At 38.0% G+C, this 16,814-nt stretch overlaps 1 protein-coding gene across 2 annotated transcripts in view; it reads right to left on the reverse strand.

Moving 5' to 3' along the window:
* ZNF385D (zinc finger protein 385D) overlaps positions 1-16,814 on the reverse strand; it is a gene marked incomplete at both ends in the record, with an annotated part of 950,735 nt that overhangs the window by 1,764 nt on the left and 932,157 nt on the right. For both annotated transcript variants that reach the window (XM_081235583.1, XM_081235584.1), the window contains 2 exons: positions 6,722-6,823; positions 7,893-8,071. In XM_081235583.1, coding sequence (XP_081091709.1) covers positions 6,722-6,823; positions 7,893-8,071 — 281 coding nt within the window. The remainder of the gene's footprint in view (positions 1-6,721; positions 6,824-7,892; positions 8,072-16,814) is intronic.

The raw sequence follows: 16,814 nt of genomic DNA on the forward strand, positions 1-16,814 counted from the left end.
AAATTGCTTCATTTGCAAATATTGTCTCCCATTCTGAGGGTTGCCTTTTCCTTTTGTTTATAGTTTCCTTTGTTGTGCAAAAGCTTTTAAGTTTCATTAGGTCCCATTTGTATATTTTTGTTTTTATTTCCATTTCTCTTGGAGATGGTTCAAAAAGGATCTTGCTGTGATTTATGTCAGAGAGTGTTCTGTCCATGTTTTCCTCTAAGAGTTTGATAGTGTCTGGTCTTACATTTAGGTCTTAAATCCATTTTGAGTTTATTTTTGTGTATGGTGTTAAGGAGTGTTCTAATTTCATTCTTTTACATGTAGCTGTCCAGTTTTCCCAGCATCACTTATTGAAGAGGCTGTCTTTTCTCCACTGTATATTCTTGCCTCTTTTATCAAAGATAAGGTGTCCATATGTGCATGGGTTTATCTCTGGGTTTTCTATCCTGTTCCATTGATCTATATTTCTGTTTTTGTGCCAGTACCATACTGTCTTGATTACTGTATCTTTGTAGTATAGTCTGAAGTCAGGGAGCCTGATTCCTCCAGCTCCGTTTTTCTTTCTCAAGATTACTTTCACTATTCGGGGTCTTTTGTGTTTCCATACAAATTGTGAAATTTTTTGTTCTACTTCTGTGAAAAATGCCAGTGGTAGTTTGATAGGGATTGCATTAAATCTGTAGGTTGCTTTGGGTAGTAGAGTCATTTTCACAATGTTGTTTCTTCCAATCCAAGGACATGGTATATCGCTCCATCTGTTTGTATCATCTTTAATTTATTTCATCAGTGTCTTATAATTTTCTGCATACAGGTCTTTTTTCTCCTTAGATAGGTTAACTCCTAGATATTTTATTCTTTTTGTTGCAGTGGTAAATGGGAGTGTTTTCTTAATTTCACTTTCCAGTTTTTCATCATTAGTGTATAAGAATGTCAGAGATTTCTGTGCACTAATTTTGTATCCTGCTAGTTTACCAAATTCATTGATTAGCTCTAGTAGTTTTCTGGTAGCATCTTTAGGATTCTCTATGTATAGTGTCATGTCATGATTGCTGTGGCTAAAACTTCTAAAACTATGTTGAATAATAGTGGTGAGAGTGGGCAGCCTTGTCTTGTTCCTGATCTTAGTGGAAATGGTTTCAGTTTTTCACCATTGAGGACAATGTTAGCTGTGGGTTTGTCATATATGACGTTTATTATGTTGAGAAAAGTTCCCTCTAAGCCTACTTTGTGGAGGGTTTTTATCATAAATGGGTGTTGAACTTTGTCAAAAGCTTTCTCTTCATCTATTGAGATGATCATATTTTTTTCTCCTTCAATTTGTTAATAAGGTGTATCACATTGATTGATTTGCATGTACTGAGAATTGATTGGTTTGCATATATTGAAGAATCCTTGCATTCCTGGGATAAACCCCACTTGATCATGGTGTATGATCCTTTTAATGTGCTGTTGAATTCTGTTTGCTAGTATTCTGTTGAGGATTTTTGCATCTATGTTCATCAGTGATATTGGCCTATAGATTTCTTTCTTTGTGACATCTTTGTATGGTTTTGGTATCAAGGTGATGGTGGCCTCATAGAATGAGTTTGGGACCATTGCTCTGTCTGCTATATTTTGGAAGAGTTTGAGAAGGATAGGTGTTAGCTCTTCTCTAAATGTTTGACAGAATCCGCCTGTGAAGCTATCTAGTCCTGGGCTTTTGTTTGTTGGAAGATTTTTAATTATATTTTTAATTTCAGTGCTTGTGATTGGTCTCTTCATATTTTCTATTTCTTCCTGGTTCAGTCTCGGAAGGCTGTGCATTTCTACGAATTTGTCCATTTCTTCCAGGTTGTCCATTTTATTGGCATATAGATGCTTGTAGTAATCTCTCATGATCCTTTGTATTTCTGCTGTGTCAATTGTTACTTCTCCTTTTTCATTTCTAATTCCATTGATTTGAGTCTTCTTTTTTTTTCTTGATAAGTTTGGCTAATGGTTTATCATTTTTGTTTATCTTCTCAAAGAACAAGCTTTTAGTTTTATTGATCTTTGCTACAGTTTCCTTCATTTCTTTTTCATTTATGTCTGATCTGATGTTTATGATATCTTTCCTTCTGCTAACTTTGGGGGTTTTTGTTCTTCTTTCTCTAATTGCTTTAGGTGTAAGGTTATGTTGTTTATTTGAGATATTTCTTGTTTCTTAAGGTAAGATTGTATTGCTATAAACTTCCCTCTTAGAACTGCTTTTGCTGCATCCTATAGGTTTTGGGTCATCGTGTTTCATTGTCATTTGTTTCTAGGTATTTTTTGGTCTCCTCTTTGATTTCTTCAGTGATCTCTTGGCTATTAAGTAGTGTATTGTTTAGCTTCCATGTGTTTTTATTTTTACAGCTTTTATCCTGTAATTGATATTTAGTCTCATAGTATTGTGGTCAGAAAAGATACTTGAGCTGATTTCAATTTTCTTAAATTTACCAAGGCTTGTTTCATGATCCAAGATATGATCTACCCTGGAGAATGTTCCATGAGCACTTGAGAAGAAAGTGTATTCTGTTGTTTTTGGATGGAATGTTCTATAAATATCAATTAAGTCCATCTTATTTAATGTATCTTTTAAAGCTTCTGTTTCCTTATTTATTTTCATTTTCGATTTACTGTCCAATGGTGAAAGTGGGGTGTTAAAGTCCCCTACTATGATTGTGTTACTGTCGATTTCCCCTTTTATGGCTCTTAGTATTTGCCTTATGTATTGAGGTGCTCCTATGTTGGGTGCATAAATATTTACAATTGTTATATCTTCTTCTTGGATTGATCCCTTGATCATTATGTAATGTCCTTCTTTGTCTCTCATAATAGTCTTTGTTTTAAAGTCTATGTTGTCTGATGTGAGAATTGCTACTCCAGCTTTCTTTTGATTTCCATTTGCATGAAATATCTTTTTCCATCCCCTCACTTTCAGTCTGTATGTGTCCTTAGATCTGAGGTTGGTCTCTTGTAGACAGCATATATACAGGTCTTGTTTTTGTATCCATTCTGACAGTCTATGTCTTTTGGTGGGATCATTTAATCCATTTACATTTAAGGTAATTATTGACACGTATGTTCCTATTACCATTTTCTTAATTGTTTTGGGTTTGTTATTGTAGGTCTTTTCCTTCTCTTGTGTTTTCTGTTTAGAGAAGTTCCTTTAGCATTGTTGTAATGCTGGCTTGGTGATGCTGAATTCTGTTAGCTTTGCTTGTCTGTAAAGGTTTCAATTTCTCTATCAAATCTGCATCAGGTCCTTGCTGGGCAGAGTAATCTTCATTGTAGGTTTTTCCCTTTCATCACTTTAAATATGTCCTGCCACTCCTTTCTGGCTTGCAGAGTTTCTGCTGATAGATCAGCTGTTCACCTTATGGGGATTCCCTTTTGTGTTATTTTTCCCTTGCTGCTTTTAATATTTTTTCTTTGTATTTAATTTTTGACAGTTTGATTAATATGTGTCTTGGCACGTTTCTCCTTGGATTTATCCTGTATGGGACTCTCTGCACTTTCTGGATTGATTACTTATTTCCTTTCCCATATTAAGGAAGTTCTCAACTATAATCTCTTCAAATATTTTCTCAGCACCTTTCTTTTTCTCTTCTTCTTCTGGGAGCCATATAATTTGAATGTTGGTGCATTTAATGTTGTTCCAGAGGTTTCTGAGACTGTTCTCAATTATTTTCATTCTTTTTTTCTATATTCTGCTCTGCAGTAGTCATTTCCACTATTTTATCTTCCAGGTCACTTATCCGTTCTTCTGCCTCAGTTATTCTGCTATTTATCCCTTCTAGAAAATTTTTAATATCATTTATTGTGTTGTTCATCACTTTTTGTTTGCTCTTTAGTTCTTCTAGGTCCTTGTTCAATGTTTCTTGTATTTTCTCCATTCTATTTCCAAGATTTTGGATCATCTTTACTATCATTATTCTGAATTCTTTTCTGGTAGACTGCTTATTTCCTCTTCATTTGTTAGGTCTGGTGGTTTTTCGCCTTGCTCCTTCGTCTGCTGTGTGTTTCTTTGTCTTCTCATTTTGCTTATCTTACTGTGTTTGGGGGTCTCCTTTTTGCAGGCTGCAGGTTCATAGTTCCCATTGTTTTTGCTGTCTGTCCCTAGTGGCTAAGATTGGTTCAGTGGGTTGTGTTGGATTCCTGGTGGAGGGGACTAGTGCCTGTGTTCTGGTGGATGAGGCTGGATCTTGTCTTTCTGGTGGACAGGTCCTTGTCTGGTGGTGTGTTTTGGGGTGTCTGTGGCTTTTTTATGATTTTAGGCTGCCTCTTTGATAAAGGATGGGGTTGTATTCCTGTCTTGCTAGTTTTTTGGCGTAGGGTATCCAGCACTGTAGCTTGCTGGTCGTGGAGTGGAGCTGGGTCTTGGTGTTGAGATGGAGACCTCTGGGAGATTTTCGCCATTTGATATTATGTGGAGCTGGGCAGTCTCTTGTGGACCAGTGTCCTGAACTTGGCTCTCCCACCTCAGAGGTACAGCCCTCATGCCTGGCTGGAGTGCCAAGAGCCTGTCATCCACACGGTCATGTTGCATTAGGTAGGAGGCCTCAGTTCATTGCTACATGGATCTCTCCTTAGGGCTGCTTGAGTGTCCTCATGACATGGCAGTTGGCTTAACCCAGGATGAATGATCCGGCCCTTGGTCCCCAGGACTGCTGCAGCTTTGGCTGCTGGGACCTCTACAGAGCCAGCAGCCTCAGTGAGGCCACCCTCCCTTCGGGCTCCAGGGCAGTTTAGTGATGGTGGAGGGAAGACACCCCAAGCCATGGGTTCCAGCTCTCTATTTTATTTTTTGTGATAAATATACCTCGTGAGGAAAGTATTCATCTTGAGAAAAAACAGGGAATTTTTTACTGCACTCTTTACACACATTTTAACTAGCAGGGTATGGACATTTTTAAAGAGAGATTAATTAATGCTGTCAGCTACTATTAGACCATGCAAGTATGTCAAGTGAGTAGCATAGTAAGGTGTGAGTACCAATCAAGAGACATTATAAAAATAATGAAATTCCATTTTCAATAAAGAAGCAAAGAAAACTTATCTTCCCCAAAAGTTTGATGTGTTTTGCTTTCATTGGTAGCAACATTCTCTCAAACTTACTATATAAAATCAGTTCATTCTCTGACTAGTAGCATTAGTAAGATGGCTGTTCTCAGGAAGGAAATGGTCTCATTTATGGAAATCGTAACAGTGACAGTTAAACAGGAGGTTTGGAAGCTAACATTAACACAATTTGACTTCTCTGTTTATTTAAGAACCATTCACTTGATTGTTGAAAGCTTCATCTATGCAGGTCAGAAAGAGCACTCAGGTTATGACTAGTGGTGCTGAAACATCAGCTCCATGCAGAATTCACAGCCACTCAATGCAGCTAAAATTGATTCTATGCAAGAGAGTAAAATGACTTCATTTGCATAAAAATAGGTGATGCTACTAAATTAATTGGGTCAACTCATTCTGAGGTCTCGTAATGGATGACTGCAGTTTTCCTTTAACTGTATTTTCATGTGTCAGCAGCACACAGTAGCATTGATTATTAATAAAATCTATTTTGAAGAAAACAGATTTCAAAATGCATAATTCAGCACATACTGTAGATCAATTGTTCTTCATCTTAATTATTTTATGCACACAGTTATGGTTTATTACAGCTAAACAATGCAGAGCCCTGGGTCTCTTAGATGTAAGCTATGGTCACTTCAACCAGAACAAAAGCATATGCTTATAAATATTAACTTAAAATGTCAGGAGGTTTACAGACATCCCCTAAAATCCTACAAAAATTCTAGGTCAAGACATCAGTACTAATATGTTTATTAATCTAAAACAAGAGGGCATATCTCAGGAAATATTTCCCAGGCCTTAGATAGTGTCCTTAGGTGAATAATTTTTAAAAAGGAGCCATGCCTTTGAAAGTGTGTTATTCAAAAGACAAAATTGTTGAGGGAATCAACAATACTGGTGCTTTGTCTCCTGAAGACCTTAAAAAGGAGATGCAAGAATTTGTTTTCACCAACCTTTCCCTAATAGTATCCACTAACCTCGAGTCCAGATTTCATGTGATTACCAACCTGACACAAAAGAGTTTGGTTTTCCTCCTATCCCCATGCTCTGTTGTAAACCTGTGCCCAACTAAAAAAATAAGATGCCGAACTTTGGCTAATGGTAACAAGACACTCAAACAACTCATGAAACCAATGATTCTGTTGGTGGAGTAGGAGTTGGACTTTCAAATCAATTGTTTGTCTTTACTTAGGTATCTTCCATTCATTTCATTTAGTAACTGACAAAAAAAGAATCCAAGTTCAGCGAGTAGACTGCAGGACATGAAAGGCTATTCTCAGGCTTCCCTAGTGGTACAGTGGTTAAGGATCCTCCTGCCAATGCAGGGGACACGGGTTCGAACCCTGGTCTGGGAAGATCCCACATGCCGTGGAGCAATGAAGTCCATGTGCCACAACTACTGAGCCTGCGTTCCACAACTACTGAAGCCCGGGCTCCTAGAGACCATGCTCCACAATAAGAGAGGCCACCACACTGAGAAGCCCACGCTCCGCAACCAGGAGTAGCCCCCACTCGCCACAACTAGAGAAAGCCTGTGTGCAGCAATGAAGACCCAACGCAGCCAAAAATAAAATATAAACAAATAAATAAATTTATTTTTTAAAAAAGAAAGAAAGGTTACTCTCTATTGGGAAGCAAAAAGGACACTCACCCCCAGCGGTTGTGCTGCCTTCTGCAGTTTGTTGTAAGGACTGTATTTAGGTTTCGGGGGCTTCCCAGCAGCTCTGTCTTTGTGCCTTCTACTGCTAATATGCTATTAAAAGCAATTAAAAATGACAGCTTTAAAAAAATTATCCCCCAAACCCCTCATAAATATTGTTTTAACCTGGGGCAGGATATTAATTATTTCATGCAAGTTGAAGAAAGATAAAAATAAAAGAGCGTGCACTTTTGTCCTCGGATGCTGATGCTTTGAGGAGAGATACCTTTGTGCTAGCCATATTAGTCTATTTTAAACAAATAGCAGGGTCTTCTTTTTCCCAGCCTTTTCCTTATTACTGCACAGATCTCGTTTTATGGACGTTTACAAAGGAAAGAAATGTCTGAAGGAATTTTATGTGCAAATAAACAAAGATTGCCAGGCAGGCATGAATTTATTTCCATACTAATATTTATCCTCACATTTGTACAGCCAAATGTCAACCCCTTAAATTCTAAAGATAAATAACTAAGGTGTGTAAAAATCAGTGCAAGAATGTATGTATGCATATAAAACACAACACAATATGAAGGCTGGGACTTCAACTAGAAACATAGAACTGATCTCTTTGGAAGGCTATTCAGAATAAAAGTGAATGCAACAGGATTAGTCATCTTGTTAGCAGGTGGCTGCAGGATTTAGAAATACAGTACACCACCATGTAATAAAGTACATAAAATAAAAGAAGAGCACAGCATAAAATCAGTGGTAGCATGTTAATATCTAAACAAGTAAAAATGGAACATTGAAATTTGACCTTTAAAGAAAATCAACACTTTTGAGTGGGAAACCTGGTAAAGAAAAGATCTACTACCCCCTTTCCTCCCATTCTTCATATATAAAAATAGCACAGGCTCACTTCGGGCACTTTCGGAAAGATCTTAGAAGTCATTACATTTTAGTATTCCTTTAAGCAACCAAAATATGCATAAATAAATAAGGAGAGTGAATAAGAAGCTAAGTGGATGGATGGATGGATGGATGGACGGATGGATGGATGGATGGATGGATGGTGGATGTATGGATGGGAGAGAAAAACAGAAAAGAAAGGGAACAGAGGAAGCACACATTCTACTCGTGCGTGACCCCATCTGTTTTCACTTCTAGAATGGGTAACACCTACCTGTTTAAGTTGTGTTTCTGAGTTGACGTGCACATCACAGATTTCACAGTGAAACGTTTTGTTCTGAAGGCCTGTATTCCCCTTATTCACTGGTCCTTTGCCTTTCACACCTACCCTAGGGAAGGCTTTGATAGTCCCACTTCCGTTCCGAGCTTCTAGCATTGTTTTGTGCTTAGTACCTGCCAGGAATATTTAGAAAAAAAGAAATAAAAAAGAGGGGGAAAATCTTAGCTAGTAATCTCCTCCAAGAAACGATACAATAACACAACAAGATGTAATGCCGAGTTTGAATGCAGTTCTTCCAGGGATTATTCTTGAAATATGCTTATGACATAGAAAACTGTAACAATGTGCTCTGATCACCTTATATAACATTACTTAATCACTCATCTTTTTATAATGTCCTGTTTTACAAATAAGCACCATCAGTACAGGAACTAAACTCAAAAGTCCTGAGATGAAATTAAATGGGTGTGACTTCTTTTCATTACCTCTTGATGCTAATAAGATATAAATGATAGCTGATGAGGAAGAGTGATTTACTTGTTACAGGTGTAGTTGGAGGTGAGGTGTAACAAGTGTAATCAGTTTAAACATGGTGTGTTTACAGAAGTGGCACTAATTAAATGCCCACTTTCTAAATAGAATACAAACAAGCTTTCCTGGCTATGGGGTTTAGGATCAAAGAGGGAGAGTAATTGTATAGAGATCTTAATGACTCTGGAAAAAAAAACCCTATTAGAACAGCAAAGTTCACACTGATTGGCTCTGAAATTTCAAATATAAACAAATGAGTAAAAAATGGGGGATTCGGCTAAGCAGATACACTGTAAAGAAACCCTTCTTTTTATTAAACCAGTCACATCTTTTGGCTGTCCCACATAACTAATGTAATTCTACTTTTCAAGATTTGCTTTTTTTTTTAACACTAAAGTTCAGGATGGCAGTTTGCTTTCAAAAACTTTGCTCACAATTTCCTTCTCCTTGGAGTTGATAAGTATTCTTTACTTTTCTCATTTAGCCATATGTTTTTGCTATGAAATGTTCTCTTGTAATCATTGATGTCCTTTCTGCCATTCTGTTTTTCTAAATCCTGATTTAGGGGTTTCACCTTCCTAATTGTATTTATTAGATTGTTACCAGTTCTGGAAGCATAGAAAAAAAGAGAAATTCTTAACTTCTGGTTCTTGGGCCAGCCTCTCAGAATCATTCCATATCAATGAAGAAAAGATGCTGAGGGTTCTCCAGCTCCGTGTCAATCACTCATGTCTTCAATAAGAGGTAATGCACATATGGAACAGATTTAGAGCCATATGTTTCTCTCTTGTAAAATGATGATACCTTTACTGAGTCCAATATTTAAAAATGCATATTTTTACCACTTAGGTTCCCACTTTGAATCTCATTTTCCTATGCACAGCAATGAAAATGTTCATATCTCAACACATTAAGGAGAGAGAAAATAGTCAACGTTTTGTGAGAAGACGGGAGAGGCTGAAATACGGAGTCAGAGAACCATGAGGTAGTGGTGGTGGTAGCAGTGAGGCTGCCCTGGGATTCACTTTCACCCATGTCCCCTGCAATATAGTGACCTAATGCTTTCTGCTTTGTATGAAGATACCATAAATGAGAGGAGGGCAAACAATTTTCTGGTGAGCAATACATACCTACAAACATAATGAATGAATTAGTATACACACACACACACACACACACACACACACATACACATTGTTGTGTCCTACCTTCATTTATACCAACTTCCTACAAATTCGAAGCTTTTGTGACACTATGTGAGTAGAGGGTTACCCAACCTTCTCTATCCAAACAGGTAATTTTATCAAAATATTTTTTTCCCATGCAACCTCTATAGTCAATCTGAGAATCTTTCCTGGGGCCACTGTGGCTTAGGAATGTCTAAGTTGCAGTCAGTAGGAGACAAATTCTCATCCTGACTTTAATTTTTATGTGTGTGGTACGCGGGCCTCTCACTGCTGTGGCCTCTCCCGTTGCGGAGCACAGGCTCTGGACGCGCAGGCTCAGTGGCCATGGCTCATGGGCCCAGCCACTTCACGGCATGTGGGATCCTCCTGGACCGGGGCACGAACCCACGTCCCCTGCATTGGCAGGCGGACTCTCAACCACTGCGACACCAGGGAAATCCCTCATCCTGACTTTCTTGAAGGCCCCTTGACTCACTCTGGTTAATATCCTATGTGATTTGAGCTGGCGTTTGTTAGTGGTAACCAGAATGGATCAGAAAACTGTTTCTACCTATTCACTGATATGGAAGTACTTCATCTTGCCTGGGAGGACAAAAAAAATCAGGTGTGGGTGGCTTGCCTCAGGATTGAGTGGCAGATGGGTTAGGAGGAGAAGAAATTCAAAAAAGTTGCTCCCAATAACGACAGTAAGTAAAAATCCAGTAAAAAGACATTCTCCATATTATCTCTAGCAAGCTAAGACCCACCTATGTCCTGTCCCTAGGGGAAGGAAAGAAACAGAAGATATGTGAGCATTTGGAGAAATACCCAACCTCTTAGAAAAATCACTGTGTCATTAGCATTATTATTTCAGTGTAGTCTCTCCACAGCAGCTAGTAAAGATAGGAAAGTTAAATATACACACTCATGCATGCCTTACACACATGCACATACACACATACACCAAACACATGTGGTTAAAATTGTGCTGAGATTGGGTGAAAAACTTCAGTTAATAGCTTTGACTCTGGGGTTACTATTCATCATCACATAGAGTGGAACCTTTGTGCAATGTAACCTCCTGCATCTAGTAGCAGCTTGTCAGTCATAATTAAATAGCTATTAGATCATTTTATAAGATCTTAAAGCTTGAACAGCCTGTAAAGGTAGCTGTTTTTCCTTCAAGTACAGCTACAATTAAGGAGAGATGTACTACTCTTAATTTTCAAGCATTTATATTTTTGAGAGATCAAATGTGCATGAATAATCTAAAAATAGCGACTTTTAGGAGAACTGATACTTATTTTATTTTTTAAACATGGCACATATTGTGATAAATTATTTACCTGCTCTTAGCCACGCAAGAGTTTAGGTGCTATTATCATGCCCGTTTTAGAGATAACAAACTGAGACTCAGAAAGGTTAAGTTACTTGCCCAGCTCACAAAGCAAACACTACTTGAAGTTACTGGCAGGTAGAAAGTGGATTTCTAACTAAGTCCTTAGAGCTATGGGGATTTAGCCAGAAATCCACTAAGGATGTCTGAGCTAGCTGAATTCCAGTGACACAGGAATCTCTCATAGTACCTTTAATTTTTCTATTTTGTTAATGCCGTCTTTTCTAAACTCGGATTTTAATTTGAGTCTTTCAAATCTCCCTTCCCCTTGTTTTCTTGTAATGCTCCTTTCTGCTCAGCAGAGTACCCGGAACCAGGATGCTACAATGAATGACAGTGGCTTTGTGATGGCAGGTTTGAATACCTCAGGTTCCAACAATGTGTAAATATCTCACAAGGCTCGTGTCTTCCCCTGTGATTGCACAGTAGGGCCATTGCAAAGCTACTTCTGTACCTTAAATGGACTATTTTCTTCCCATCACTTTTAAAAGGTCAACACTGGTAATGACATTCATTTGAAGCTTCCATGATTCCTGAAATGTGAAACTGTTCTCCAACCATAGTTTAAATGCAGCAAGTCATCATGCTCCTAGAAATATTGATTTTGTTTGCTTTTTTAATTTGTTTGCTTTTGATTGCCTTGGGTCAAGATATTGTATCTGCAAAAATCAAAATAATATGTGGTGCAGAGTGAATAGAGGCTAGCCTTCCCTTTAATTCCTCATCATCTTTACAACTCCCCTTTTTAGGTGGCTCTTAAGTTAGGTACTGGCATAAAGGAAAGGTAGGTGAGCAAGAAAACTGGCAAATGACTTTTTAAAATTAAATCAATCATTCTTTAGGTCATCAGGAAAATTGGGGAAATTTCTTTAAAGTGGAAAAAAACCCAGAATTCCATCAAGGAGAAGCATATCAAAATATTAATGGTGGTCATCATGTACCAGTCTTCTATTTTCTATTTGTATATGTGTATTTTAAAAAGTTTGGATAACTTAGTTAAAGTGATTTTGTATAGAACTTTCCTTGGAATCATATATACTTTTAAAAATGCACATGATTTTTAATGACAGCATAGGCTTACAATACATGAACGTTATATATTTAACCACTTATCTAATATTAGACATTTGGATTATTTTCTTTTTTTTCCCTATATAATTATTTTGTAATGAACATCCTACTTGGTAATCTTTTAAAATCTATCTTAAGGTTATTTCCTTAGGATAGATTTTCATAAGGAGTATTATAGGTACAAAATATGGCTATTTTTAAGCCTCAATTCAAGCTGTCAGATTAACTGTCTAAACAGTACAAAGGAAGTTTCAGAGATATTCATTTTATAGGGAAGTCTATCCTGGTAGAGTCTGCAAAATTCACCTTTCTATAAAATAAATTTCAATACCTTAAAGTTCAATTTTCCAGAATGCCCATGAGATGAGATTTAATAGTGTTAGACTAGACCCTTAGCAAACCCATGTGACTGCCAGTGATAGTTTAGTTACCTTCTCATTGACAAGTTCAGATGATTCCAGCTTATAGATACATGGGCAGGAAAGTGCTCAGGCTCCATACAAACAGCAAAATGCAAAGGTGTTTTTTGATGTGTTTATTTATAACATTCAGTAAAATGGCATTATAGTCCAACTCTGTGTGTCCTAAGGAAAGAAAGTTGTTTTGAATCTCTACACCTGAAGGGTATAATTGGCATCAAGTGCCTCCATGTCCTCTCTTTTTTTAAGTCCTCTAAATGTCAAATTAACCTTTTATTACCATGACCTAATATATACTATGTATTTTCCATGTCACTCTTAATTTTATTTTGTCTTTGAAATGAAATCTTTGGTTTATTTTATCAGCATATCAACAAACAGTAAGCACCCAGAATGACATCCATGCTATCAGGTGACCAAGGAATGCCCCAAATGAGTAAAATTTGTGTCATTTCTGTTAGCTCCCTGGTAGAAAGTAATTTGTTGATTCATCAGTAATGCATCACAAGTCCAAATTGCAGAGGTGAAAGTAGAGACAAAGGAAAGAGAGGAGAAGAGAACTTTGCTTTTAGCATCAGAAAGGTCCTCTGAGAAAGAGCTATGAAGTGGGAACAGAAGGGGAGGCAAGCCACACAGCACCAGTGGGGATGGACTTGATGTCCAAAGACAGCTCAGGAAAGAGCTCTGCAGACCCTGAGAACCAGTAAGCGGAGCACTGGCTGGGTTTGATGGGGAGATAAACATGTGGAAATGATATGGCAGTAACCCTTGACATACCAGCACATGAGAATTTTCAGGTATCCAGAAAGCCTCTTTTATCTATAACAATGGACTACAAGGAAGATGGAGGATTTCCTGTGCTGCTTTAGACATGCATTTAACAACCCTTATTTGCACCCAGCTCTGCTACTTAGAAACAAGGCCCTTAAAAGCATGGGAAAATGCTCCACTGCTTTCATATCCATTAACCAAGAGAACCCGGTAAAAAGGTTTTCACATAATAAACACTCAATAAATGGACAAATTAGACACTCCCATAGTATACCAGATATGATGTTGTCTTAGTTATTTATAAAAGCAGTGTTTTTGCTTACTTTTTGTGTAACTAGCTCAGTTTTCACTTTTTTAAATGAAAGTAACACTTTGTTAGAAAATTCAAAGAGCACAGCAAAGTATAAGGTGAAAAGCAAAAGCCCTCCCACTTTTCACCTTCAAGCCGCATGCCCTCAGTAGGGAAACAGTTTCATGTGCAAACTTCCTGAAATGTTCTAAATATCAGTGACATTATATTAGGCTCGAGTAGAAAAAATAATGTAGTTTGAACATTCTACTTAGTTTGCGCAGGAAACCACTCTTAAGAAGCACAGCGCATAAAAGTACACAGCAAGAAAACACATCTCAACACAACTCTGAAATCACTTATTCTGGTTGTTCAACCATGAGATGTCACCAAACACGAAATAACTAAACCCTGAATGCTCACAGCTACAAATTTTTTTTAATATTATTATTTTTATTAGTTTCTGCTTTATAACAAAGTGAATCAGTCATACATATACATCTGTTCCCACATCCCTTCCCTCATGCATCTCCCTCCCTCCATATTTTTTTCTATTACGTAATATATCCCAAATCACCCATACTGCAAACCCCAAAGTACATTATTTAAGAATTGTAAGAATGCAGGTGATTCTTCCTGTGGCAGTGCAGGTTCGAGGAGGTGGCTCATGGGGGTGAGACATTTAGGGTGAAGTGACAACGACCTTGGAACCAGATTGGCTGGGTTTGCATCACAGCTCCAACATTTAAGGGCTCTATGGCTTTGGGCAAGTCAAGTAGCAGAAATCTCATCAGCACAGAGAGAAAGCTTCACTGAAAACTTATTGCAGAGTGGTGGGGGAAGCTGGAATCCATGACAGCAACAGCAGGATTTGTGGCAAGAATCAAGGCATTCAGTCCACCCTGGGTGGTCTCGTCTTCCTGCAGCTTGTAGACCCTCAGGCTTAGGAGCAGTTTCAAGCACACAGCCTTGAGAGAGTAAGATGTTCTTGAGACCATCTGTACCAAATCTGTGACTGAACCCAGTGAAGGCCTCTATATAAATGTTTAAGGTTCTGGCAGCTCACAGAGAGACCTACACTTTTACCACCAGCTGCTGGAGAGAGCCTAATAGACAAAGTGCTTCTAAGTCAGCCTGTTGTAGCTGAACAGCTATTGTAGACCCTTATAATCTGACTTCATAATGGAGACAGCCACATTCACTGTCCTGTGGCTGACAGCATCTTGGTGCCCCAGCCAGGGGTCAGGCCTGAGCCTTTGAGGTGAGAGAGCCAAGTTCAGAACACTGGACCACCAGAGACCTCCTGGCCCCAAGTAATATCAATCAGCGAGAGCGAGAGTTCTCCCAGAGATTTCTGTCTCAATGCTAAGACCCAGCTCCACCCAACGACCAGCAAGTTCCAGTGCTGGACACCCCATGCCAAACAACTAACAAGACAGGAACACAACACCAACCATTAGCAGAGAGGCTGCCAAAGACCATACTAAGTTCACAGACAACCCCAAACACATTACTGGATGTGGTCCTGCCCACCAGGAAGACAAGATTCAGCTTAATTCACCAGAAAATAGGCACCAGTCCCCCCTACCAGGAAGGCTACACAACCCATCGAACCAACTTTACCCACTGGGGGAAGATCCCCAAAACAACGGGAATTACGAACCTGCAGCCTGCAAAAAGGTGACCCCAAAGACAGTAAGTGAGGCAAAATGAGAAGACAAAGAAATATGCAGCAGATGAAGGAGCAAGGTAAAAACCCACCAGACCAAACAAATGAAGAGGAAATAGGTCTACCTGAAGAAGAATTCAGAGTAATAATAGTAAAGATGATCCAAAATCCTGGAAATAGAATGGAGAAACTACTAGAAACATTTAACAAGGGCCTAGAAAAACTAAAGAGCAAAGAGACAATGATAAACAACACAATAAATGAAATTTAAAATTCGCTAGAAGGAATCAAGAGCGAATAACTGAGGCAGAATAATGGAAAAGTGACCTGGAAGACAAAATAGTGGAAATAACTACAACAGAACAGAATAAAGAAAAAAAAATGAAAAGAATTGAGCACAGTCTCAGAGACCTCTGGGACAATATTAAATGCACCAATATTTGAATTATATGGGTCCCAGAAGAAGAGAAAAAGAAAGGGACTGAGAAAATATTTCAAGAGATTATAGTTGAAAACTTCCCTAATATGGGAAAAGAAATAGTCAATCAAGTTCAGGAAATGCAGAGAGTCCCATACAGGATAAATCCAAGGGGAAACATGCGAAGACACATATTAATCAAACTATCAAAAATTAAAGACAAAGAAAAAATATTAAAAGCAGCAAGGGAAAAGCAACAAATAACACACAAGGGAAACCCCATAAGGTGAACAGCTGACCTATCAGCAGAAACTCTGCAAGCCAGAAGGGAGTGTCAGGACATATTTAAAGTGATGAAAGGGAAATACCTACAACCAAGATTACTATACCCAGCAAGGATCTCATGCAGATTCGATGGAGAAATTAAAACCTTTACAGATAAGCAAAAGTTAAGAGAATTCAGCACCACCAAACCAGCTTTACCACAAATGCTAAAGGAACTTCTCTAGGCAGGAAACACAAGAGAAGGAAAAGACCTACAATAACAAACCCAAAACAATTAAGAAAATGGTAATAGGAACATACATATCAATAATTACCTTAAATGTAAATGGATTAAATGCTCCAACCAAAAGACATAGAATGGCTGAATGGATACAAAAACAAGACCCGTATATATACTGTTTACAAGAGACCAACCTCAGACCTAAGGACACATACAGACTGAAAGTGAGGGGATGGAAAAAGATATTATATGCAAATGGAAATCAAAAGAAAGCTGGAGTAGCAATTCTCATATCAGACAAAATAGACTTTAAATAAAGACTATTACAAGAGACAAAGAAGGACACTATGTAAATATCAAGGGATCAATCCAAGAAGAAGATATAACAATTGAAATATTTATGCAGCCAACATAGGAGCACCTCAATACATAAGGCAAATGCTAACAGCCATAAAAGAGGAAATCAACAGTAACACAATCATAGTAGGGGACTTTAACACCTCACTTTCACCAATGGACAGATCAACCAAAATGAAAATAAATAAGGAAACACAAGCTTTAAATGATACATTAAACAAGATGGACTTAATTGATATTTATAGGACATTCCATCCAAAAACAACAGAATACACTTTCTTCTCAAGTGCTCATGGAACATTCTTCAGGATAGATCATATCTTG

Source organism: Mesoplodon bidens (assembly GCF_964165515.1).
Source record: "Mesoplodon bidens genome assembly, chromosome: 5".
Classification (NCBI taxonomy): Eukaryota; Metazoa; Chordata; class Mammalia; order Artiodactyla; family Ziphiidae; genus Mesoplodon; species Mesoplodon bidens.